This window comes from Suillus subalutaceus (genome assembly GCF_016647625.1).
Source record: "Suillus subalutaceus strain FC151 chromosome Unknown DFJ58scaffold_245, whole genome shotgun sequence".
NCBI classification, from domain to species: domain Eukaryota; kingdom Fungi; phylum Basidiomycota; class Agaricomycetes; order Boletales; family Suillaceae; genus Suillus; species Suillus subalutaceus.
In genome coordinates this window covers 4,053-27,223 of record NW_024540494.1, presented here as the reverse complement: position 1 = coordinate 27,223, position 23,171 = coordinate 4,053, and the positions used below count along the sequence as shown (strand labels likewise).

At 47.2% G+C, this 23,171-nt stretch overlaps 6 protein-coding genes across 6 annotated transcripts; 3 read left to right on the top strand and 3 right to left on the bottom strand.

The window, feature by feature from the left end:
* Positions 1–276: 276 nt before the first annotated feature.
* DFJ58DRAFT_750258 (arad-like aldolase/epimerase) lies at positions 277–1,579 on the top strand (the record flags this gene model as incomplete). The annotated part of the gene is made up of 7 exons (XM_041387732.1): positions 277–532; positions 588–634; positions 692–730; positions 783–1,031; positions 1,084–1,170; positions 1,223–1,237; positions 1,294–1,579. The coding sequence occupies 7 exons, from the start codon at positions 277–279 to the stop codon at positions 1,564–1,566; spliced, it is 966 nt and encodes a 321-aa protein (XP_041236055.1). The 3' UTR covers positions 1,567–1,579.
* A 944-nt stretch (positions 1,580–2,523) lies between these two features.
* DFJ58DRAFT_223061 (uncharacterized protein) lies at positions 2,524–3,151 on the bottom strand. The gene is made up of 2 exons (XM_041379325.1): positions 2,722–3,151; positions 2,524–2,671 (listed from the first exon to the last, which is right to left on the bottom strand). Exons 1-2 carry the CDS (start codon positions 2,989–2,991, stop codon positions 2,627–2,629), a joined length of 315 nt encoding a protein of 104 aa, XP_041236054.1. The 5' UTR covers positions 2,992–3,151; the 3' UTR covers positions 2,524–2,626.
* Positions 3,152–5,368: 2,217 nt separating this feature from the next.
* On the bottom strand, positions 5,369–5,881 carry DFJ58DRAFT_719416 (Sm-like ribonucleoprotein; the record flags this gene model as incomplete). The annotated part of the gene is made up of 3 exons (XM_041384624.1): positions 5,369–5,634; positions 5,689–5,765; positions 5,868–5,881. The coding sequence occupies 3 exons, from the start codon at positions 5,879–5,881 to the stop codon at positions 5,369–5,371; spliced, it is 357 nt and encodes a 118-aa protein (XP_041236053.1).
* Positions 5,882–6,134: 253 nt separating this feature from the next.
* Positions 6,135–8,600, top strand: DFJ58DRAFT_670838 (kinase-like protein; the record flags this gene model as incomplete). The annotated part of the gene is made up of 8 exons (XM_041382897.1): positions 6,135–6,258; positions 6,313–6,398; positions 6,449–6,532; positions 6,584–6,840; positions 6,888–7,263; positions 7,320–7,381; positions 7,433–7,533; positions 7,585–8,600. The coding sequence occupies 8 exons, from the start codon at positions 6,135–6,137 to the stop codon at positions 8,598–8,600; spliced, it is 2,106 nt and encodes a 701-aa protein (XP_041236052.1).
* Positions 8,601–9,372: 772 nt separating this feature from the next.
* DFJ58DRAFT_719414 (UbiA prenyltransferase family-domain-containing protein) lies at positions 9,373–10,323 on the top strand (the record flags this gene model as incomplete). The annotated part of the gene is made up of 4 exons (XM_041384623.1): positions 9,373–9,468; positions 9,520–9,792; positions 9,824–9,912; positions 9,963–10,323. The coding sequence occupies 4 exons, from the start codon at positions 9,373–9,375 to the stop codon at positions 10,321–10,323; spliced, it is 819 nt and encodes a 272-aa protein (XP_041236051.1).
* A 240-nt stretch (positions 10,324–10,563) lies between these two features.
* On the bottom strand, positions 10,564–12,614 carry DFJ58DRAFT_822062 (isoprenoid synthase domain-containing protein). Its single transcript, XM_041392052.1, has 6 exons — positions 12,015–12,614; positions 11,917–11,955; positions 11,675–11,849; positions 11,334–11,616; positions 11,020–11,285; positions 10,564–10,964 (listed from the first exon to the last, which is right to left on the bottom strand). The coding sequence occupies exons 1-6, from the start codon at positions 12,184–12,186 to the stop codon at positions 10,793–10,795; spliced, it is 1,107 nt and encodes a 368-aa protein (XP_041236050.1). The 5' UTR covers positions 12,187–12,614; the 3' UTR covers positions 10,564–10,792.
* Positions 12,615–23,171: the final 10,557 nt, after the last annotated feature.

Below are 23,171 nucleotides of genomic sequence, written 5' to 3'. Positions count from 1 at the left end.
GAGGCCATACCGTCATATTTATGAATACAAGGCTAGGTATTGTAGAACACAAGTTATGCATACTTGCCAATAAAATTCTGACATTGTTTCGACATTAGCACAAAATTGGTGGTGCCCAAGTGATGCGCACCACAGCACATTGTTCTTGTTTGAGTGCGATAAGCTGACTTGTGCATGTGATGAACGCGCCAGGTTCAAATCCGCAGTTGTGGAGTTACACCTGTGCTGCATCTGCTTCAAATCTGAATTGGGCCTGGATCTATAATGATGACATCGATGACATATGTCGCTGACAGGGTTAAATTGAATGATAGAAGTTCGGGCCTGTCACAGAACTCTCCGAGTCGTTTGAAATTCCACATCCACTGTCATCATGACCGCACCATCGAGAGACGCCAGCAACATTCCTACGAGGACAGAGGAAGGATTATCCGCCTCGGAAGGAATATACCGCTTCCTCCGACCTTCTCTGACCCATTCGAACATCGAGTGTACCTGAAATTTCGCCTGGCTCAAGCATATCGTATCTTTGGTGAGCTCCTTGTTTCAGCGTAACAGGAAGCGCCCATCATCATCATGTAACGCAGCAAAGTACGGCTATGACGAAGGCGTCGCTGGACGTATTACTGTCCGAGTAAGAATGATACTGATAACATGGAGTGCAGTGTCATTCTAATTGTTTTGTCGAAAGGACCCTATCAGATCAGATTGCTACTGGGTCAACCCCTGGGTAATTGATTATCGTGCTAAGATAAAATCATGATACTCACCAGTTGCCACAGGGTGTTCACTTCAAGCTCATGCAGCCTGAGCTCCTCCTTCTCGTGGACCACGAAGGGAAAATACAGGAAAAGGAATCTGGACCCTCCCGGTTCCTCAACCAGGCGACATACATGATCCATTCGGCCGTTTATGAGGCTCGCCCAGATGTTGTCTGTGCTGCGCATTCGCACACCATACATGCTAAGGCGTTCAGCGCCCTCGGGGTGCCCCTTGATCCCATTACTCAGGACAGCTGTGCATTTTATGAGGTATCTCGCACTCACCGTTCTCAAAGAGATATCCCATTCAATGAATCCATAGGATCATTCTCTATATAGCGAATTTCGTGGCATCGTCGAAGACCGCGAGGAAGGTCTGGCTATAGCGACTGCTATGGGTCAAAACAAGGTTTGCAGATGCACCAATTTACATACCTATGTCGATGCTCACAAGATTCCAGGCTGTTATCCTCCAGGTATATCTGAGAACTTGGTCAAATATTCTCACCTGCTTATCATCCCCTCCGTATAGAACCACGGGATCCTTGTTGCCACCAAGTCGATTGAATCTACCGTTTTCTTTTTCATGTCTTTGGAAAAATGCTGCCAGGTTCAGATGCTAGCGGACCAGGCCGCCGCTGCTCGTGGCTTGAGACCGTGTCTTATTGACCCAGAAAATGCGGCTCAAACGCAGAAACGCCTTGGATCTGAAATGGGGGGCTGGTTCAACGGGATTCCAGAGTTTCAGCTCTTGGAGCACGAAGAAGGAAAAAGATACCTGCACAGAAGGAAAATATGTAGCTGACCTATTTATCAATACGGGGTCCTGATAGCAATATCCCTGCCAATCTTTGATCCACTAAAGCATGGCAATAGATATTCCTAGGTAATGTAAAATGACCGTTGTCATGTCCTCTACAGAAACATACCCGTGCGTGGACTCCCCGCGAAGTATCTCTATGAGGTCTAAGACAGGCCAAATCACCAGAGTATCTGGAAGCAAAACCGTCAAATCTAGAGCCATTTATCGAGGGATAAATGGTAGACTAGTAAGGTGTCTTGCGAATTCTTAAGCTTGCATTTGGAGGCGTAGTACGGAGTATCGGAGATGTTGGTGGTGAGTTGTGAGAGCCTTTGCAGCAGCCTGGTGCCCATCGGAACCTACGAAAATATCTTGTGGTGGGAAACATGGAGTTGGAGTTCATAGACTGCCTGCTCATGGAAAGCCACTCACCCGAGAAGCGTCTGGAACCGCTCCAAGATAAAGACTAATTCTTGCAATTGCAGATGGCCGTCCTCACCCGTACCTGGATGCTTTGTGGTGCTCGTTAAAGCAAATCATGATCGGTCGCAAATTGGTGTTACTGCCAACCACCACTGAACAGCCCGAATTGACTCGGTGAATGCCCAGCCAACGGCGTCAAAGTAGTCATCCGGGTAATTCTTTAAGGATACGCTACATGACGAGTCTAAAAGAATGCTGCCAGTGCGAAACTCGTGATGATAAAGAGTCACATTACGAACTCGCAAAGAACGCTGGCGAGGTTACGAACACGAGACATGAGGGAAGTGGAAGGGGATCTTTCAACGCGAAATCAATCCATTTTTGATATGCTGCGTTCGCTTAAGAATGATGATCGGGATGTACTTCGGTCACAATGAGACCAAGCTGCCGAGTGTCAATACGGATGTACAACCTGCAAAGAAGCTGACGCGCACTTGCGTGAGGTATGAGTGGTAGATGCAACAACCTGAAGTATAACATTATCATGCTCACACCATGAGACATATGACTACAACTTGCGAAATATTCGGGAATTTTGAGCATGGCTCTGAAAATCTTATACAAGTGATTCTGTGAGCCATCAGTTGAGGATAGGTAACTTCACACACACGTCGCATTTCTCTTCCTATGAAACGCGTCAGGGTAGCGAAGGGGTGTATGATGGCAAAAACTCACGTTGTCTTTCATCACTTCGTAGTTGTTACCTTTCATACCCTGCTTCTGGAGGCCAAATAGCCGGGGAACTTTGTCAACCTTATGTGATTTTGCAAATTCTTCGTCGATCATAGTATCGTAGAAAACTCGGGTAACTTTTGAGACACCCTGTAAATGAAGTCGCGCATAACACCCAGTTTTGTTCGACGACTTGAGTATGAGGGGATAGTCGGTTGTTTGCGAAGACGTTTCGCTCGACTGTTTAATGCACAGCATATTGCAGACGATCATCAACAGACAGCATGCGTACTACCTTCTGTAAAGCCGTTCATGAGGGTCAAAAGCTCGTAGGACGCGTGCAATTTTGATCTCGTCGAGGTTGACTGCTTCAGCCAGATTATCCATGCTAAGACCTTCCGGGTGTTGATCTGCAATGCGCGCTTGCAAGGAAATGCATGTGCACGCCCAGTTGTAATTCAAAATGAATTAATGAAATCAGCAACAAAACAGATATCATTCACGGTCGGTACTCACATTCATCACCGTATGTTGGGGGTACCAGTATGAGCTTAATTGATGGTATGCACCTTCGAGCAGCCTAGTTGCCTTTTTGAAGGCAAGTGTATCTTGTCATCAGGTCGAAGGGCCGGAAGGCTGTTATATCGGCACTGGGGACCCCATGTCCGGTGTTCTCGTATTCTGCGATTGCTTGGCGTGCAGAGGAGTTGATAATGTCCAAGTGAGCTTCAAGCTTGGCCTCTGGCTCATCAAAGTCCGTCGTCTTTCGGGGTATGGAGAAACAATGGTTCTGCCATCAGTTGTTCAAATTTTATACTCTCGACTAAGCAGATATAAGTGCTGTGCTAAACCGATGACGCATGTAATTGAGATGGTCACGGTACGCGCACTTTGTCTTTTGAGTACACGTAGCATCATTATCTGATCATGGATGTGAGCAAGCATAATATTTAATTAGTCGCGAACGTTCGAACCGGACAAGTTTCAGTTGAACACTCACTGGCAGAACCCGTTTCCAGCGACATAAGATGCCACACGTCAGACTCACACTGCGGCGTCAGGCCCAGACCACTACCCTGCTTTCTCACGTACCATCACTCTGCATTCTTATTGAGAAACTAAGGGCCGGCATTGCCGTTGGAGCAGGGGCCAGCAGCCTAAGCCAACTTGGGGACAAGCTGTGAATGATGATGCTAGCCACGAACATGGTGAAACCTAGTCTACGTGCTGACTAAGCTGTGGAAAGGGCACTTAGGGCAGGCCCTTGGTGCGTAGCTCTCACCTTTGGGAGGGCCACTGTCTACTAGGACCATGCTTGGTCGGACGTTGTGCTCGGGCGGTCCTGATAATGAATTGTTGTTACGTTCCAGCTGTGCTTATGCAAGTACAGGTAAGTAGACATGTAGAGTTTTTGAGAACTGCTACAGCCTGAGACAAGCCTGAGACTAACGATCATTTTAGATGTCGGCTACGCCGCTCACTTCCAAGTTTTCCTTCCCCTTCTCGTTCGCGACATGAACCTTCTTTGCAGGCGGAAGTTCATGAGGGGACGGAGTATGATAAGTTGTGGTCAAGAACCGGACCGATGTGTAGATGCGGCTGATGTAGTTGGACGGCCGATAATTGAAACACAAGAGTTTTTGCGAATGCAATGTTGGTTAGTTCGTCTGGAATGTCGCCAACCCAGACATGCATGCATGAGCGGCCATTATCGAAGTTTTGTTGACATTGACTCGGACTTCATCGAGACAGGCACTACTACTAAAAGAGTGTCTGCGTGGACCGTCGTCTTTATCCACCACTGCGGTCCTTTCTCGTGTAACAGCATCGATGTCATCCACTAGTTTGGTGAGGATGACCTTGATATGGTCTAAGTACCACGCAAAACCACGTAGAGGGGGGGGGGGGCAAAATTTGTGTGACTGGTATCAGTGATCTCCTTCATCCGTATACACATCACATCCGATGTCATCATGATGTTGCCAGAAAACCCCATTAATATTGATACAGCCAATCAAGATTCGAGAAGTCTGACTAGTGACTATCGGTGTGTTCCTCCAAAAAGTTCATGAGTTTTCCCACTTTAATCCCTATTTCCATATCCCAAATCCGAATGGTCCTATTTGTTTCCCCTAACCAGACCAACTGAAGGGAGATACTTAGTCCGACCTGGCAGGGTGTCGGAGCCATCTGAGTGGGGATCGTTGCTCCATGTGGCCGTTGGCAAACGAGGATATGAAATTAAGTAGATAACCTCTCCAGTGAAGAAGAAACGCTACCCCTCCAAGTCTCTGGCAGGCTCCTTAGGCAAGTACTAGCGCAAGTTGGATTCCTGGAAAAGGTTTGTGACGATTTGAAGCGGACTCATCCTTTGTTACCACCTGCAACACTGATGGCTTGAATGAATGGTTCCAACTTCGAACAAGGTCCGTCGGGAAATCACATTCTTTGATGATGCCATTTATGTTCAGCTTATGGTCTTATCGATATTCACCTCAATACACGGCCATCTTACTGAAAGTAGCACCCACTTTTCAGAAGGACAAGACGACGGGGCGTTTAGATATACATAGAGGGATTTATATCCGCTGAGCGGTGTGCCCTACGCGCGCTCTTCATCTCCCAATGATCCTGGTATTTAACCATACCATCAGAAGCCCCTTCCTCGTCCTCTTCCCCGAGCACGCCCACGGTCCATCCCTCGTCCCCTTCCCCTTTCGCGTCGCTCTTCCTTCTTCCTGCCTTTCGGCTTCGGTGCGTCATCCACTAAGAGAGTATCTAAAGGAAGTGCATCAGGGAGCACGAAATACCGGATGTTGTTGCCACGAATAGATAGGGAGTCGAGGGATGTTGGGTCTCGATTACGGGCTGTCATCTTGACAGTTTTGAGGTAGGTATTCATCTGCATATCGACACCTGGAAATAATTAGAGGGTTGCAAGACTTGAGTAAACAAGATGATTAGACGAACCAGTGATTGTTCCATGGACTAGTGAGCCATTCTTGAGCTCGATGGTCACAGTCTCATTATTGAGTTTCATCAAGAATCTGATGAAAACAACACGGGGTCAGCGCCCGACCCTTGCAATGCTCGAATAGAGAAAACTTCTGGGGTTAGTTCAATATCATAGAAATAAGCGCGATATTCACCTTACAAGCTTCATGTTTGGTGAATAATTTTAATGTTAACAATATGGTTGCCAGTGTGTAATATGGACGTTGTCAATGTTGTGGACGAGTTTAAAGTAGATCACGCAAAAAGCCGAGTTGAAGGAAACTATGTTCCAGGAACACAATCAACACAACTTTTAGACTTAGCCAGATAACGACTGGTCTGTAGCTTCCTGGAATTATCTCCTTCACCCTCTCTAGCTATAGGAGCCAGAAACGACATTTCCTTCATCTTCGACCTAATGCATGTCTCTATCCTGGACAAAACGGAAAACATTGTTGGGTTCGTTACTCAATAGCTCGGATGATGATGAAGAAGGCCTTGCCTTGGATCGTATTTTGCATGGTCAGCGGATCATAGGAAGGACTGGTAAGAGCCAGTTGCATTTTGGCGGTATTCTAATCACAACCTCCGGTGAAATAGCGAGAACTGCAGAGATAGAATCTCTCCGTTTCTCAGACGGAGATCTTATCGTAGTGGGCACACTGGACCATGGCCAATTTGGAATAGTAAGTGCGTAAAGAACATGTGTTGCGTATACACTGATTTGTCTGTTCAGATTGACGTAGTGACGTGCCAGCTCAATGGTCGCGTATATGTTCGCAAATCTATCGAGAAACATTTTGCCCAGCGGACTCGTGAAGTAACACTTGTTTTGCCATCAACGGCTTTTCCATACTGAGAAATTCTGCAGCAATGCTCTCCGCAGTTAGAACGGGATATTCTTCTGCGCGCGAAACGTGAGCGCTCTGCGTGGGCTCCGCACTTATTTTGTGCATTCCAGACCTCCACTCACCTCAACATTGTCATGGATTATGCCGAAGGAGGCACATTATGGGATGTACTTGAGTCGAGCCCTGAAGGTAGAGTTCCTGAGGTAGACTTACTTTGGTGGGCTCCTCAGGCAGTCTGCGCCATCAACTGGTGTCACTCCCAGGGTTTTGTACATCGGTGAGGGTCACTCTCTAGCATTCCATACCCATATAAACGCAATACAGTGACATCAAACCCCAGAACTTCGTTCTTACAGCAAATAATCACATGCTTCTAATAGATTTCGGGTCTGCTGCGCCTCTTTCACCTCCAGAGCCTGACGGGAGTCAGTCAGTCCCGAGACAATATACCCTTGTTCCTTGTGGTACTTGTGATTACATTTCTCCTGAAGTTCTGCAAGCCCATGAAGATGCCCTCCTTGCCCTGGAGTTGTCGGACGACGGTGTTTCTCCTCTTTCGGTCTCCAAGGAGGCTGGTTCGTATGGCTCGGAGGTCGATTGGTGGAGCCTTGGCGCAATGTTGTACGAATTGACATATGGAGTGGCCCCCTTCTTTGCTAAAGACATCCGAACTACTTATCTGAGGATTTTGGACTACCAGGTACTGCAGTGTCACTGGTCTCGCTTGTACCTACATTGACCCCTTGTTTTGGACAGACGAGCTTGCGCTTCAATGCAGCAATTCCCGTTTCCGAAAAGCTAAAGGAGTTACTTCGCAGGTCTGTTGTGCAGTTATCCATGCTACCATCACTCAAGCCACATGGATACAGACTTCTCACTGATCGGCATCACCGTCTTGGGAGATGTAGCGTGCTGGAAATAACAGAGCAGCAGTTTTTCGGAAACACTGACTGGTCTTGTGTAGATTCGCGTGAGTCTTGGATATCAATAGCTCTCCTTATATCCATTCTTTCTTGCGTAGGCCCTGCACCGTCTGAAATCCATGTGCCGCAATTCACATATTCTGCATCAGCAGCGCCCGTCTCACCCATAGAGCCCTCGGATCCCACGGGTGAAGAAAATTCACAGCCGTTTGCGTTTTCTGCTTTATTTCATTCTTCCCCTAACACTTCGCTTGGAATATCAATTTTGCGGGACACACCTCATCACATATCTCCACGAGCCGAGTCGGCCTTTATCGGATTTTCGTGGGGTCCTACTAAGGATGCATTCTATCTGCCAATCAATTCATCTCGAAAATACGAGACAGACAGATTGGCCACCCCTCAGCCTTTACAGGCCACTTCCGGGAAATCTAGCCCTTATCTATCACTCAAAGCTTCCAGCGCTCCCACGCATTTCTCCGCTTTTGCAACACCTATTCGTCCCCATAGTTCTTCAGCATTTCACACCCTTCCCCGCACGGGCACTGTTCGGCGTACAACTCAGCGGCGCGCTGTTTCAGATCGTGAAGCCATGAAGCAACTCGTGGAATGCATCGGTATGAGCGCCAGGAAAAAGGTCCTCGCCAGCGGTCGCAAGCCACGCTTGATACAGTCTTGTGGCAGAAGCTTCTCAAACACCGTCCGAAAAGAGCTGCGCTTTGGTGTCCAGCCTATTATCACCAACAAAACTTATGACTCCGATGACTTCCCAGCCGTGGTGGTTGCTTCGGCATCTGAGGGAGCAGAGGAAACCGAGTCGGATGGACCACCAAGTCCCAGCCCAAGTCCACGCCCCGGCTCTGCAATGTCCATACTCAGTCGAAGAAGTGTCACACCCACAATGACTGGATCCTATTCTACTCGTTTGTTAAACCTCCCCTCTACCACATTTTCGGCAAGCAGTAATCTGCAAAGCGACGAAAACATCTTTGAATCTCTGGAAAATAGGCACGCCGCTCTCATGTCTGATTTGACAGCGATTGAAGGGCGCTTGAGCCGCCTCTCCATGTTGTTATCGGTGGAGGCGCCCAAGTCCTCCGCTAACGTCGGTTAAAAGGGGTATGTTTGCAAGGCGTTCACCTTATGCAAGCTGACTGTTCAGTGACTACTTTTGTTTTGTCGCTAGGATATTTCATCGGAGCGATCCGTACCAGCGGCCCGCGAAGTGGAGTTGGTGCGTGCTGTCGTGTATGAAATCCACGGTCAAGTTGACGACAGCTGGCATAATTTCAAATTCCAGCGACTGTGCGACCATATACCTACAATACTACTTTGTGTACGTTGTACAAGGACTACATCCTCATCCACGTGTTCTGATGTTATCCGGCTGGCGGCGTCCCACACACCATAATTTCTTTGGAAATAAGCGTGGAAGCTGCTTCTTGTACATCATCTAACGCTCTGCCTGTTCGCAATACCCTTGGGCAATCGTTGACGTAATTTTCCGAAGTGGCCCTGAACCGTCCACAACGCTACAAGACTGGGAGAAGATCTGTACTGGCATGCGTGGTCATCATCAGTCCTATTTCCTCTTTGCCGCTCGGACCGCCCATCCGCACCACTTCGTATCGCCATCCTGTAGGAACAATTCTCCGAGCTGACAGTTATTTCGTAGGTCCCCGAGAAAACCCACCCTGTCGAATGGCTGGCATGGAATAAGATCGTTCCTCCCGTCCTATTCAGGATCTGCAGCCGAGCTTCTTTGACCCCTTCTGTACTTTCGCACAGTGCCTCTGATCAAGTCCAAACATCTAATTTTGGTTCTGCTTCTCCTGGTCAACAGCATTTATTAAGGATATGGAACATGTGTTACAATCTCCCAAATCATGAGCGCCCTTGTTTTTGGACGAGCCATCTCGAAATCCCTATTGACACTCCATCTCTTCACGCAGAATGACATTCTGACGACGATCATTCCAACGGTAAATACTGGCATTTCCCAGTAACTCCCTGTTCTGAGATCATGAATACAGACACTTTTCGCAGTGGTGGCAGCCCCCCTCTACAGCCCCTATCGATCCGTTCATGTAGTCTGGTGGATTTGGCTTCACCTCCTCCATTTCAACGTTGCCAATCAAGTAATCGATCCAGCAGAAGATGGCAGGAACAAAGCTAGCCGGCCAATACCGACGGGATACATCAGTTTACGAGACGCGGTCTATCTACGCTGGTGCCTGGTCCCCATATGCTTAGTAACATCAGCGTTCTACAGCATCCAAGTACTTAGCGCAAGCCTAGCGATAACCGTGCTCACTCTTTGGTACAATGAATTCAAAGCCCATAGTCATCATTGGTTTTCAAAAAAACTTGATGACTGGCTTGGGGTATGCTTGCTTCCAGGTTGGGGCCACCCTCATTGCAGGTATGTAGCTGACATCCAATAAGACAACACCTACTGACTATTGCAACTAGGCAGAGATATGTCGCGGCTAGAGCCTAATGCTCTCTTAGCTGTGCTGCTTAGCATCGCCATGTTTGCCACCACGCTCCAGGCACAGGACTTCAAAGATCAGGAAGGAGACCGCTCCATAGGCAGACGAACTCTGCCAATCGCACATCCTTCTCCAGCTCGTGTGTCCATGTTTGTAGGACTTCCGATGTGGTCGATTTGTCTTACTCAGGTCTGGGGGATGGACGCATTCTGCAGCGTCGCATTCATATTTTATTCGGGACTTGTCGGATTACGATTCATGGTGTGTAAGACAACTCAGGCGGACTGTCTGTCGTGTAAGCTGTATAGTGTGAGTCACACCCTCATCTGTGTAATTTCGGCCTGACCAAATACTTTCCGAAGCTTTGGTTTTCTGTCGCACATTTACTTCCTGGTTACTGGCGCTACTTCCATGAAGCACGTATGCATATATCATAGTGTTTACTGAGCTAGAGACTCGATTCAAGGACTTTTCACTCTGGACTTATGGTCATCACAATTTGTTACGCCAATCAAACACACCGAATCACTTTTGTTGTACATATGTAGTCCTTAATGCATGTATTATTTATTGGCATGTTTTGTGCCAGCAGCTACATTCATCACCGCTATAAACTACTGCATATCCGATGAACAATCAGTGGACGAAACGTGAGGTACATGCGTGGTAACTCCGAAATGGGCCCCACACCTCAAGATGAATTTCATATTCGCTGCAATACTATCTACCGTCTATGCCCATTCTTCTGAACAAACGTGGATTGCATCACATTTGTCACCTGGGGCGAAGATGGGTCCAACGCTTGTGGAGCACGTTAGGTTGGTATGGAGCTTCTAGATGGTGGCTTATGGTCTGCTGTGACATCCATCATGGATAAATCAGTAACATTGACCTTTGCTGCCGCGGATGCGGCTTTGCGGTTGACTTCGGGCAATAATGGGACAAGACCAGTTCGTCGTATCTCTGGGCCCTTTGTACCCAGGTATCTGCAGTTTCAATCAGGGTAAGTAATCATTTATCAAAAATATTCATTCTCGAGACCTTTGAGTTTCGTAGCACCAACAATGGTTTGCTCGAGCCCACGTTGCCATCCCATCAAGATACTCCTTGACTAGAACGTCGGTGGAAGGTCCCCATGAAGGCACCTTCGCAAGACCGTCGGTGAACCTTTTCTCGACTTCAGCGTGATAGCGTGCTGCCCAAGCCATCGCACCGCTTCTGTCGAGGCCAATTTCCACCATGACAGTAGTGATCAAGTTATGGTTTGCGTCCCCCGTCGCTTGCTCTTTATTGTATGAGATCATGTCCTGAGAATGTTGTTAGCAGCTGCAGATAACGTCTTCAATGCGAATTACGTTGTCGATAAATGTCAACTCTGCAATGCATTCAACCAGTTCGACAATGATGGGATGATAAAACACGTCATCGGGAAGATCCATTCCCATTTCATATAGTGCGATGGCAGGTTTTGCAGCACATGTATCCCGCCGAAGCTTGATATAATCACCGATACTACGGCAACGAGCCTCGTCGCGGTCGAGAGCCTCAACAGCTACCGCACGAAGGTATGCGGTATAGCTATAAATGAAGTGACGTTGAAAAGGCAGGCTTGTGGTCTGAATCGTACGAGCCCAAAATCTACGCAAAAATTCCTTAGACTTCAGAACGCATGATCAAGCAATTTGAAGATACTTGCTGTCGTACGATTTCACCGAGAATGCATTCGCCTTCTGGTCGTGTCTTATGAGGATTGTGTAGGGCATCAATGACGATGTCCATCATTGCGTCGGCAACTGCTCCATTTGCAACGTCGGTGTACTCGTCCACAATGATGAGGACAATGATAAACTCGCAGGCGATTCGAAAGTGTTCTATGTGGCCAGGATAGAATTAGAGATGTGCAGTTTACAGGAACACAAGCTAGGGTCGAAGACGAACCTCTTGGTGCATTGGGATAACTTAGTCCCGCAAAACGGGCTACAAAACCAGCAGGTGTCCATTAAAGAGTTATGGGCAAGTAAAAACAGAGGCCGAACCAGAATCACATTTGTCGAGTGCTTCCTGTGATTCGGCACTCAGAGCCTTAGATTCACGGAACAAAGCATCGACTTCAGCTTTCACAACTTCGAAATGAGGATTCATCGCACGAGGCCAGGGCCAGTTGGTCATGGTGTCTGGAAGGTAAAATACCCTTGGACGAGTATCCATTGTAGTACCCTAGAGCCTAGAGACACTTTCGATGACGAGTGGAACAGAAGAAAGGTTGATACTGGAGTCCAGGACTTGAAGCCCTTATAATAGAGTCCTACCTGAAATGAAAAGAATGGTCAAAAAGTGGTCTGATACTGAGTTAATATATATATATGACCCAACTTCAAGTTGGGTACGATCATTCGACAGCCACAAGGTTTGTATAGCAACGAAAGTCACAACTATGTGCACCCATCACCCCAGCCGGATGTTCTGACGAAGACTGAACTATTGCCCCAGTTATCAAGAGAATGCAAAGAGGAGACGATGTGCGATAGGGAGGTAGTTCGTATATCGGTTCTTTTCGTTGAGTGCCCTAACGGATGCCGTCACGGTGCACGCGCCAGTATTACTGTGGCACTTACAGTCGTTTGCGTAATGGTTTATGCAAACGACTGTAGGAAAGTGTTCACACGAGAATGTTGACTTTTGAGGGAGAATAGACTCAGAATTCGAATGAAGAGTGAACTGTCCGAACTAAAATTTATTCGGGGAAAAGGATCAACTGTCTCATTACCAGTAGGTGAAATCTAGTTTATATACTGTAGGACGTGGAACTAAATAGAACCATAAAGATTGAATACCTGCACAATTTTGGAGTACAGTATGGGTTAAACAGTTGTATAGAATGTTAACGTGGGGATAACACTCTCACTTTGTTTGGTGAATCCATGCTCGAAAGTGCCGCAATATGCTTTCAAGTGGGGGTAAGACACCCACATCAAAACGGGTATAAAATTGCGGACAAAGCCCCTCGTTGTCAATGAACGCTCCGCAACCCTGCCGAAGACCTCCATATTACATGTAGTTTCGCCCTTGTGAACACGACGGATAGCCGCGAAGGTTGGGCAGTACGCAGAGATGTGATGTGTGCTTTCGATTGACTCGCAGCCCGAGTGACACTGGTTTGGGGAGTTGCATTAACGACGACACCGCACTCCTCGTGTGTCAAGCTGGAGTAATGGAGCACAGAGTTGTATTGTAGTAGTAGCTAGTAGCAGTTTGGCCTAACTCCAGAGTCAGCATATAATACAAACGAAGGGGTGGAAAATATAACTAACATACGAATAAAGAAAATCCTCATGCTGTGAAACACATGGGACTACAATATCTCTAGCGTCCTGACGCCCATCATGTCATCGATAGAAGCTATGTTCTTGACTTGTGCAATGATACTGTGATCTGACGCGATTCTCTTGTACTCCAAACCACGCTGCTGTGATAAGAAAAGTGCACCAAAAGGCTGTCCAAGGCGAACGATCAACCTCAACGCTCCCTCATTCGCTTCCAAATCAACAGGCGCATGGGGGTTATCCGGCGAATCCATTGACGCGCTGGACTCAGGGGACTGGGATCAAGCTGGTGACATGGAATAAATCTCAGCACACTGGTCTGACAGGCACGGGGACCCTGGTGAGAATCGTGTTGTTATGGTCTTGTCATTTGCAAAGTCGGGCAGCCCGAGGCTACAACGATTCCATGGACGGATGAGCAGGAATGTCTGTTGGGTAGGTCTTGCCGACGAGAATTGACCCACTCTGGCTTTTGTGGTGATCTGCAGGTCTTGAAGCCCGTCTGCCTTCACATAGTAAGTGAAACATGTGTCCTGGTCTTGGCCACGGCTCCGTCTGACTTCTGTGACACGAAATGCGATGCAAGGAAGTTGCAGTCTGGAGTTCGCGAAACGGGGGGCGCTGAGGTTGTCAAGGAGGGTATACAGTTTTAAAACCGACTCCATAGCTACAGTGTTTCCAGAACTTTGAGAGTGCGTGGGTAGACTATACCATAGACTACGTGTAGAAAATCCGGGAGCATTAGAAATTCTTTCCGTGGAAAGTGAACCGATTCCGTAGACCATTCGTAGACCATTCGTAGACTTGCGTAGACTCAACTCGGTCTCAGTAGATCAGCCAAACAACGACGTCACCGGAGCTCATTGCTCGGCTGTGATCATTGCCTGCAACAGCGTCTGACATATATATGACAATGGCAAGCCAGTGTTTTCGCCATCTGCCCCCCACTATCTCACTGTCTGCCTGTCTGCCTCGTGCCCGTCTGCCTCATCACCATCTGACCCACCACTATTTCACCAAGCCACTACTATGTCACTAGTAAGTTGGACCTACACCTGGACAAGTCCCGATATTGATCGCCATCTCAGTATAAATTTTGTAGTGCGTTCACAGTACTTTTCTTCCAACAACGAGCAGTGGCCGACGCTGGATGTTTGCATGGCTGATACGGTCCTGTGTACCAAGGCTGACTGCCGCAACTTGAAGCAAGGCACTCAGCCACGGAAGGCCAACAAAAACTGCATACGATGCAACTGCAAGCAGTGTTGTGAGGTGGCGGGAGGGTGTAGGGTCCACTGAGTCAGCAGCCACATCTTCTCTTGTTGCTACTCAACAGCATGAAAACTCGATCATACCACCACTTGCCACCATTAACCCCACGTCTACTCAACTTGATCACCCTCTAGTTACTACATCGAATCCATCGTCAGCGAGTGCGTCACAACCTTTAGCTACTAGTACTCAGTCACTCCCAGCCACTTCACGAAACTATGCTTGGCCATTAGACCCCAATTATGCACGGAACTATGTTCTCGGGCACCAGCGGACATTGGTGGCTGAGCAACACTTTCAAGCTGACCAAAGTCTGAGTATCATGATCCACAATATGGTTGATGTAGTGCTCTGGTTGAAGGTATGGTCATTAGATGGTTTCTTGGTGTTGACTAGCCAACTTGAATATTGCTAGAACAATGAACCTCCCCACCTCGTAAAGCTTACGTGCATCACACCTGGAAAGTTCGTGCCAGGAGACCATCCGCTATTGACGAGAATTGAGCTCGGAGACTACATTGCAGTATATTGCAGTGATCAGCACACCTGGATCGAGCAAGATATCACGACTCCGCTTCTCAGTCCCCCCAATTCAACCATCCTCCTGCGTTCTATTGATCTGACCGACAATCATATGCTACTCGGATTTGCTGAGAGGGTTTTATCTCTTAGTTGCGCACCTGCAACTGTCCAATCTCCGTCAAAACGATCCTTTAGTGCCACGGGTATGCATCTGTCCCGATTGGACGGGATGACCTCACCATTGAAGCGGCAGAGGAATGCCAGTAGCAACAACCCCGCGGGCCCGGTTCTCATCTCTCGGCAGTCGCCCATTCCTTTACCACTCACTAGCCTATTGTCGAGTCCCACTGTGACGTCACCTCTGTCACTCACTGCCGGCGACTTAGACACATCACCTGTAGTAGTGCCTGCGCCAGCCATGGTCCAACCCAACACTACCATCCCTACAGGCGCCCGAGTGTGATTTCCTTGGAAGTACGCATGTGATATGGTTCCCCGGATTCAGCTCTTCATCAATGTATCAGATGATCAAATGATCCAGGCCCTCTTTGCTACTACATTTCCAAATTGCACCTATACCAAGGCAACTTTTTATAAGCATCGCGCTGCTTATCGGGCAGCTATTGAGAATTCAAGTGATAGGGTTGAACGTGCCGTCAATGCAGGATATAGTCCTGCCGGCCAGTGGAACACTCTCTTGGCCGAAATCAAAGCTAATGCAGCTCCGAGTCTTACTGGTAGTAATGGCCTGGGTAGCATCTCAAACTTGGACACGAAGTGTATGTATGATTTGATTTGCTACTTCCGTGGTTGGCTAATCCTTGTCCTTCAGGTCCTACCCCACCTCTGAGTCTACCATCTACCACTGACACTGGATTGCCACTCCCTACTGACCTAACCAGCGAGATGAATGATGCTCTTGCATTACTATTCGAGAACATAGATAAAATGGACAATAATACTGCAGCTACCACTGATCCTGAATTTCCTTTAGATCTTACGAGTTGTCCCCAATTTGATTCATTTAGCACTTGGTTAAATGATCATTCTCCCGTAGATAATCAAGCCTTACCACCCTTACCACCTTTTAATTAGTAGACTAACTACTCTGTTTATTATCCATGAAATCCAACCTTCTTATGTTAAAAAAAATTAACTACAAGTCATAATTTCAACTCGAGAATGTGACGGCGGCATCAAAATGTCCATGAAACTTGACATCTGAATGGTGCGATCCTCGAGTGATGTCCATGAAACTTGACATCTGAATGGTGCGATCCGCGAGTGATGTCCATGAAACCTGGTGATTGAGATGGGGTCGGGGATACACCTAATGAATTCTAGATGTCGGGAGAACGAGCCCAGTGATTGAGATGGGGTCGGCCATGAAAAGATAAACATGTCACTTACTGAGCGCTGGTCGGCTGTGACGCGGTTGTTGATTCCAGCGCTGATAAGCGCCAGGCAATCCTGGGGGTTCTTTGAAGAGAACTTGACCGTTAACGACGAAAATTCGGGAGGCAGTTTTTGGGTGTATCGTTGTCTGAATGGTGCGGTCCCCAAGTGATGAACTCTGGCTTTCATTCAAAACACAGGACAAAAAACATACAATAAGAGATAGAATTACAAATGACAACAATCTAGACAATGTAATGCAAACAGCACTGGTGGAGTCAATGCACTAGTCACTACCAAACAGAGTGTCCATGGAAATCATCCAAGGAGAATGCCCTCGCCTCTCCAACTCTGAGATAACATAGTGGTTTCGACGTTTAATCATTTCATCGAGATAAAAGTTGTACCGGTGTACAGACATGTCCCGCAGGATTGCCTGATACCCGCCTAGCCAAATGTTCGTCTGTTCGCAAATTGACGTATTAAATTGCCACTTGCCACCGGAAATGAGCTCTGGGAAAGTGGCGGGGTTGCAGTGCTGCTGACAGTAGGTGTCAGTTTCCTTGTGTTTTGAGTTGAAATGAAACACGTCAACAGGCATCCCTGTTGCAGCAAAGTGGTCATCACCAATAGCGTCTTGATGAGCATGGAGCTTGCAGTTGTTGTCAAAGACGAAGTATTCAGGTGTTGATGTGGCAGTAGGGAATACCGCCTTTGCAAATTCCTTGAGTTTAAATGTTAGCTTGCATCAAAGTAAGACTGCGTGTAACTCACATTAACAGCAGAGACGGCCTCGGACCCAAAAAATGTAGCCCGCGCTAATATCACCCCACAAGGTCGCATAATAAGTTGCTCGTTATGGGTGCGGCACCGACCAAACCTTGCTCTGAGGTGTTTGTTGCCGTTCTCCGGCTTACCGTCACACTCAGAGTCAACAATCACCTCAAGGTCTTCATCTGCGCTGTTAGGGCTACTACTACCACTATCCAAGGATGAAGGAACAGAGTCCAAGGGCAAGGTAACACCAGCCCTCTTGAGCCGCGCTCACAGCTGGAAGAGAGCTTTCGTGGGCTTGAAGTAGGCATCTTCAAGAGCCTGGTGGTCCGCGTTGGCACATGTTCGAAGTCCAGAGGCGTTGACCTTGTCACAGCCATCAACTGCGCACCGCTGGTTCAAGTCTTGATGGTTGGGACAGAAACAATGACGGTTGGTCATAAGTGGGACTTTGCAGTCATGCACTGCACAACACGGGTGCCCGATGGTATTACCATCACAAACAGCTGCTTGAATTTTCGCTATGGCATGTAATCAATCTGAGCATGATGCCGCACATCTGACAAACAATTGACTCACATTTCGAGTCGTCGTCACCAATAACGATGAAGCATAAGTCACAGGCATGCGGGTATGCTTCCTGCCCAATACCTTCCATTTCTTTGTTGCGCTCACTCAGCGCAACATCAATTCGGGTCCGTTGTTGCTCGTCGTGGGGGAGAACAAGGCAAGTGTTATTCTCTGCCTTCTCCAGTAGCAGTGAGTAGATAAAAAAAACCATTCAGGACGTCAGTGTTGCGCATTCGAAGGGTATACTGCCATGAAAATTCCTCGTCGAAAGCTTGTGGAAGTGTAGCATCAAAAGCGCGTCTATTGTTCGAGATGTAGGCATGCCGTCGAGCAAGTGCGTTGTTGTACACGCGAGCACAGTTCATGCTAGACATCCTGGAAGTGGAAGAAAAGGTTAGAATTATGATTATCAGAGAAAGACAACAATACCATCCGAAGACTTTCATTGCGGCAAAAAGTTCCAACAGCGCAGCTTCAATATAGAAATGCCTCGCAGCCTGAATGATGCTGGGAACACCAGCATAGTAAATGCGTGTCGAGTCAGTGTTGTTAGTCCAGTAGTTGGGGTAATATCTGGTATGACATTCTGAATGAAATGGTCAGTATGAATTACTAGAAGATAAAGAACATACATTGGCAATATGTTGATACCTAATGGACTGGAAGAGAACCATCTTGTAGCGTAAAGAGGCTAGCACGAAATGTGTTGACATCCATGAGAGTGGCTACTTCATCACTGTCACGGTAGTTCACGCATTTGGGACGCTGGCATACACGTGTCGGTGGATACAAGTCGTGATATCCTACGAGGTTTAAAACATGTCAGTGAAAGAAGAGAAAAGATGAACAGCAACGCACCAATACCGCGCACAAGTCCATGATGGTTAAACACTTCAATCTCCTGGTCAGTTGGGAGTACCGCACCTGTGAGTCCAGATAACCTGATGGAATGCTACCCAGCATGCGAGGATAGTCGGTGGGTCTTGACTGAGCGCGCCAGCAAGAAGGGATACGACCACTCCGGAGGGTGGGTGGGTGGATGTCGGATGTCAGTCATGCACTGGCGAATGAATGGTTTTGCCATGCATGCAAGCCGAACTGAAGGCCGTGAGGTCGGGGAAAGTGAGATCATACTCATCAAGGGGTGCAAGTAGCTGACTGATGCCCATCATGAAGGGCATCAGAGGGAAACATTGATGACAGTGATGAGGAGCAGTTGAGTATGATATACAAGTTGAGAACGTTGTTTGGTCGTTCTACCCGTGGTGTCAGTAGACTCGGGTGGACTGCGGTAGACTCGGGTGTATTGCGGTAGATTCCATGGAGTTATCTGAACAGAGTCTACCAATTTTCTACGTCAGTCCACGGTAGATTCTACCCATGCACCTTATATGTCCTCAGTGTTTCTTAGTGTAGATACACATGTCTGCATCTCGTCCTCGGACAGAGATGGCAACGTGCATGGTGGAGTTTTGTACGAAATAATATCGGCTAGGAGACAGCTATTATTGCTGTTTGCAAAAGTATTGGCACCAACGGTATTTCCAAAAAAAAGTGCATGCCACACCAAAAAATACAGCAATAACTTTTGATTTGTTTCTCGACAATAAGAAGAGATATCGCTAAGCTGTAAGAGACAAAGTTGGTCAGGGAACAAAGGACAAGGTGCGTGCAACAAAAACGGGATGACTTGACAAAGTTCGAACCAAGTTGTCAGTTGACCCCCTCCCAACCCTTTTGTGAATTGTTGTGAGCGAAGGGCAGCATGTGTGAGCTACCAGCGAGTTTCTAAGTACTCAGTGAAGCATGCAGGAGGTGCTAATAATTTGTATCAAGCTATTTCAATACTTTTAGAATGTGTCATAGTCTTAGTACTTGCTTAGCTTATCAAGCAACATCATCTTCAAGTTCCCAACACCGATAACACTCTTCAAACACACCAGCATGCAAAAATTTTCTGAACATCTTTGCGAGGCCATTGTCCGAATGTTTCCACTGCTCGAGATCTTGGAGATCACAGCATACACTGGCCCCAGCAAGCGCACAATCCAGTGAGTTATCCGTTGTTACAAGAAAACTGGTCAAGCTTATACTGATCGCAACAATCAACGAGTCGGCTGGCCATGAACAGTACAGATCGATGATGTCAATGTAAGTCAGTGTGCTTGTATACAAAAGATTAGACACATTTATGGTGGCTCAGTACCTTCATGAATGTGTCACCCGCCATTGTGATACATACTTAGATGAACTACAGACGGGTGTACAGTACACATCGAGCATCAATCCTTCTCTTTCGACGATCTGGAGAACTCTTCACAGGACCTATCTTCATCCTCAGGCTCCAGTTGCTGCTCAATCTCAGGCTCGCCAAGTGCCAAGTCATCAAGGTTCGTGAACAAGTTCTCGTTCTCCCCATTAACTGTTCCACTGTCTGCCATCCCTGCAAGTATATCTGCAGCTTCGTTCTTGGCAGTTTTGAGCTCAATGGCATGCCTGTCCAAGTCAGATGACACTGGACTTTTGGGAGGAAGCACATGGATCCGTTTTGGGACTGCCCGTGGAGTTGGTTTTGGCTTTGCTGCAGGTGCTGGTGAGTCTTCGGACACCACGCCTGCTGTAGATTTTATCTCTTGTTGGGTAGTCCTCGCTGATTTGTTGACAGGTGGACGCCCTCGCTGTTTCATTGACTTTGCAGCAGCAGATGCTTTCTGGCATGCATTCACCATTGTGTGACAGAGGCTCAGAGGATGGGTCACATCATCGTCGTGTGTGACGAGGGGAGTTCAAGTTGTGGGTACAGTGGTAGTACTGTAGTAATTGAAACTTCAAAGCCTAATTCTTACAAAGCTCCCCGGCTTGATTGACTATGACACATTCTAAAAGTATTGAAATAGCTTGATACAAATTATTAGCACCTCCTGCATGCTTCACTGAGTACTTAGAAACTCGCTGGTAGCTCACACATGCTGCCCTTCGCTCACAACAATTCACAAAAGGGTTGGGAGGGGGTCAACTGACAACTTGGTTCGAACTTTGTCAAGTCATCCCGTTTTTGTTGCACGCACCTTGGCCTTGGTTCCCTGACCAACTTTGTCTCTTACAGCTTAGCGATAACTCTTCTTATTGTCGAGAAACAAATCAAAAGTTATTGCTGTATTTTTTGGTGTGGCGTGCACTTTTTTTTGGAAATACCGTCGGTGCCAATACTTTTGCAAACAGCAATAAATGCAGATGATTTTCCAACCCAGTCAAGGACAACAGTGTTGCCTGACCGAGCGATGATCTCTTGTAAAAGCCGGCCAAGCGCATTTTGCTTCGTCTTGCCGTAGAGAATAGGTAAATGAACACGGAAGATGCTGAACAAGTCATCACAAAAATTGCATGACCAAGATATGGCAATATATGCTTACATCAGTGAATTCATGAGTCCTTGATTTGGTAGCCGTGGGAAGTATAAGATGATATCATTTTGCGACGGCTGAGTATACCTATGTATATGGCAATAAATATCAGTTGTTGGTACATAGCCATGAATCTCTAAAAATTCATTTTACCTAGGGCGTGACACGGGTCGACCCGGGTCATACCCGCACCCAACCTGCGGGTACCAAAGATTTCAGAGGCCTACCCGCATCTGCGCGGGTAAGAGCATCATGGGTACGGGTCACCCATGGGTGAGTAGACATATTTTGTGATACTGGTATGTACATGTGCTGAGGAGCGAAAACACTATGTACGAAGATTAGTCCAAGTCAATAACAATATTGTTGCTCTTTCCCTTTCCTGAGGCCTTGCCTTTGCCACCCTTGGCAGCACCTCAAAGAGGTTCACACGGTCTTTCAGACCTGGTTTCCATGTTATGGGAAACTAGGCTGAAAGCCTATCATCCCCAGGAGGCTTCTCCCTCATTTCCACAATAGGATCCTGGATATTTAGCTCAGGTTCACTCGGAGGTTTTGGCGGAGGTTCTTGTGGTAAGTGTAGTACTAGTTTGCACTCTTCCTCGTTGTGTCGTGCGTTTGCTCCCTTCCTCATCACGCAGTGCTGTCCACCATGGCCTTGTCAACTTGAATTTGACATTGCCACCATTCAACTCCCGTTATGGAGGACAAGACTGGCACATCCTTCTAGATCTATTTTCTAGATCTGTGGCCTGAGCTTCAGGGTTTTTTTTTTGAAATTGACAGTTCTAAATAGTTTCATTTACTAGCTTCGCGAAAGTGATTCACTTTGAGTGATTGTTTGAATGTTCTCGTGTCAGGTACCTCACGAACCTCAAATGCATCTCATTTGGTGAGACTTATTTCTGAGCGTTTTCGAACCTCAAATGCATCTGGTTCAACGAGACTTCTCTCGCTGTGTGAACCTCAAAAGCACTTCGTTCAACTGGTAAGAGAGTACATGCATAATCTGTCATTGAAAGCAACTGTATACTAGTACTACAGAGCAGGTTAAAAGGCTCATCAGAGGACCGGAGTCAGGTGTGTATATTCTCGGCCTGATACACTGTCGAGCTGTAGTGAGGCTGCCAGCCTTCATGCACATTACGTCCATTGTAATGTGGCACTAGGTCTTGATGGTAAGGTGTGGGCAGGTGGTGCAGGATGATGCCAGAGGGTGTGGTTGGGTGTGTTATTCAGACCGTGATTGTGGTTATAGAGGAAGCCTGGGTGAAAAGATGTAATTACACATAAACAGATTTAAAAACTTACCTAGACCACTTGCCACACTTCGCGGGCACATCATGTATTAGAACATGCTCATTGTTGAAATTGAGCGGGGGGATGATCTAGTATCAGGGCTGAAGGCTGCTGAAGGGATGTTACCAACAGCACCCAAAAGGACTCGGTGACTTGAATGACCCATCAAATCGTCAGTTGAACAAGGTGGTAGGGATGATCTGGGGCAGTACGGACCTTGTACACTCAGCAGCTCGCCTCGATCATATCCTTATCCAGTTCTTTCTTCCATTGTCCTAAAGCGCCAAGTTTCATGTTGCAGCTGCATTGGCAGTGGGACGGACGTACTGTGTCGCATCATCACATGCAACATGATATAGGTTTGGCAGGTTACAGGTCTTGTGGGTCTTGTGGAAGAGGTGGAAGATGGGTGTTGACTTGGAGTGCTATAGTATGGCATCAGGAGGTTAGACATAGATATGAGTATTTGGCACAGCCTGAGGATGCTCCTCCATAATGGCAGGACATGGCTCCTTCAATGGGACACTGCCAGTGCCAACCACGTTAGTCAGAATAGAATATCAAAATTAATGGACACATGCACATGAGATACGAGTGACAATGGAGTACACAATATCATGTGATGCGACGTGAC